A 245-nucleotide genomic window follows, 5' to 3' on the forward strand; every position below is an offset into this window, starting at 1 on the left:
AGCGGGGGTGGGAGGGCGGGTGTCCCACGGGCACCCTCTTCTCCCCCCATCCCGCAGGTGGGGATGGATTACAGGAACTGCATCCTGCATCCCGGCGGTTCCCTGGATGCTTCTGACATGCTGAGGAAGTTCCTGGGCCGAGAGCCCAAGCAGGACGCCTTCCTGGCCAGCAAAGGACTGAAGGTGGAGAGCAACTCGCTGCCTTCAGCCTGCTGAGAAGCTGCTGGGGCCCGGATCGAGGGGCG

General features: G+C 65.3%; 1 protein-coding gene across 1 annotated transcript in view; it reads left to right on the forward strand.

Annotated features, from left to right (window-relative positions):
- THOP1 (thimet oligopeptidase 1) overlaps positions 1-216 on the forward strand; it is a gene marked incomplete at its 5' end in the record, with an annotated part of 6,165 nt that extends 5,949 nt beyond the window's left edge. The window contains 1 exon segment of the mRNA XM_008947653.1: positions 15-216. Coding sequence (XP_008945901.1) covers positions 15-216 — 202 coding nt within the window.
- Positions 217-245: the final 29 nt, after the last annotated feature.

The sequence above is a fragment of the Merops nubicus genome, unplaced genomic scaffold, assembly GCF_000691845.1.
Source record: "Merops nubicus isolate BGI_N331 unplaced genomic scaffold, ASM69184v1 scaffold37670, whole genome shotgun sequence".
Taxonomy (NCBI): domain Eukaryota; kingdom Metazoa; phylum Chordata; class Aves; order Coraciiformes; family Meropidae; genus Merops; species Merops nubicus.